Source organism: Octopus bimaculoides, chromosome 16 (assembly GCF_001194135.2).
Source record: "Octopus bimaculoides isolate UCB-OBI-ISO-001 chromosome 16, ASM119413v2, whole genome shotgun sequence".
Classification (NCBI taxonomy): Eukaryota; Metazoa; Mollusca; class Cephalopoda; order Octopoda; family Octopodidae; genus Octopus; species Octopus bimaculoides.
In genome coordinates this window covers 50,589,804-50,591,913 of record NC_068996.1, presented here as the reverse complement: position 1 = coordinate 50,591,913, position 2,110 = coordinate 50,589,804, and the positions used below count along the sequence as shown (strand labels likewise).

The window sequence follows — 2,110 nt, the reverse complement described above, 5'->3', positions numbered from 1 at the left end:
CACACACACACACACAGAGACTAAGCAACACCTTGTAGGGTACCGCCACTTCGTCCGTCTCCTATTTCCGCCCTTCAAGTTTACATAGAGGTCAAGGTTATATATAGCTTAACAGCTTTTCATACTTATTTTATTGCCAACACACCAAAACTTCAATAACAGAAAAGAGTTGGGATTAATTCGAACATTGCCCTTACCCTAGTTACTTGAACTCTCAACATCTATACAGTCTAATTAAGCTACAGAAAAGTAAAACAGGTGTTTTAAATTATTTCAATTATCTTTAGTGTCGTAATATAACAGTGAAAATAATTAAATAATCACAAATTTACAGTAATATAACCATATCTTGGTTTCCTCACCCGTGCTGTTTCCTAATAGCCTTCTGGAAAATGCATAATTTTTAATGAAATTACACGATAATACACTTCGAAAGTGTACATTACGATTATGTTGATAACATTAAAGGTTTTTTTCTACTTGTTTTTAATGAGATTTGAATCGTTCCTCCCTCTTCTCGTCTTTGTTTCTTCATAAGTATCGTTAAAACTACATATTTTATATATGACATTTTGCAGATACACGTCTTTTAAGAGTAGATTTCATAATGCTGTTTCTAATGTATAAATCATATATATATATATATATATATATAGGTAGTGAAAAGTTCTAATGCCAGGAAATTTGGTGGCAATTAGGTCGGAGCCCGAGAGGAAAACCTTAGGAAACTCCTTCAAAGAATCCTTTTGTTTTAATTTTAACATAATTGTCATCTACACTCCCAAAAACGTAATACTGCAAAATGCCATTTAAAAACATGCATTATAAAGTTGTAAAAGAAACAAAGCTGGGGTAGTATATCAACCCATTATTATTCCTTCCAGTCTTGCAGAATTATATCAAAAGAATGATTATATCACATGTCCGTGAGGGAGTATCGACATGGTCGCTTAATATTTTAGAAATAACAGCTAAATCTCTCAAATCACACCCAGTGATCTAAAAAAAATGTAAAGATACAACAGATAGTTTAGTACAAAACGAACATATTCTAATGGGGTTGAAGGGTCAAAAGACCTGAGAGACGTTGCTAATGCAGGACCTCAAAAAGTAAACTGCTTCGACATAAACAGTTTACTCCAAGAGAAAATACCAAAACTAAGCGAAACGATGTGAATCTTCTTAAAGATGTGTGTAACATAATGAACGATTGCTCACAATTACAAGGACGAGTATATATAATATATATATATACTATAAACTATGAAAATATGGATATGCAACCAACACATTTTTTTTAAGTGAATAAAAAACTAGAAAGCGAAACATAAGTTGGTTTAATATTAAAAATGCCATTATGTATATAAATATACTTTGAATGTAACATACAGTGAAGGTCAAACTAGAGAAGCAGGAATATACCAGAGTAGCGGTTGCAATTTGTTATTCAAAAACAACCCCACATATGAAAGCGACTGTGATCAAAGCATATAGTGAACGTAAAGTAATACTGCAATATAATTAACGAAAAGTAGGTATATATGACAAGATAGTTCGATATGATTACACTAGTAAAACACGATAACCTAAGTGAGAATGTATATATATATATATATAAATATTACACATATATATATATATATATATATATATATATAATACACACAGACATATATATATATATATATATATATGTCCATGTAGACCTATATATATATAAGCACAGAAAATACTTACCATGATTGCTTAAGGTGTTGAGAAGCTTAATTTGAACCAACAACGCCGAAGTTTGCTTTGAGGACAGCACTAAGTGAACGTCGTGTTGAACAAAACACAAAAGCAGCAGCAAGAGGAGAGCGTGAGGAATAAACTAATAGAGAATAACTCTCTCTATTTATCTCTCTCCTCCCCTTCTTTCGTCAAGAGGAGTGCGTGAGGAATGGACTAATACAAAACAACTCTATTAATCTATCTCTCTCTCTCATCTCCCGTTCTTTCGCTTTCTTTTCTTCCTTTACTTACACTCATGCGCTCTATCTCTCTCTCTCATAGATAGATAGACAGACAGATAGACAGAAAGATAGATAGACAGATAGATAGATAGACAGAA

At 32.2% G+C, this 2,110-nt stretch overlaps 1 protein-coding gene across 1 annotated transcript in view; it reads right to left on the bottom strand.

Moving 5' to 3' along the window:
* LOC106879647 (malate dehydrogenase, cytoplasmic) overlaps window positions 1-1,889 on the bottom strand; it is a 32,828-nt gene extending 30,939 nt beyond the window's left edge. The window contains exon 1 of the mRNA XM_014929308.2: window positions 1,738-1,889. Within this exon, the coding sequence (XP_014784794.1) occupies window positions 1,738-1,740 (3 nt within the window). The 5' untranslated portion in view covers window positions 1,741-1,889. The remainder of the gene's footprint in view (window positions 1-1,737) is intronic.
* Window positions 1,890-2,110: the final 221 nt, after the last annotated feature.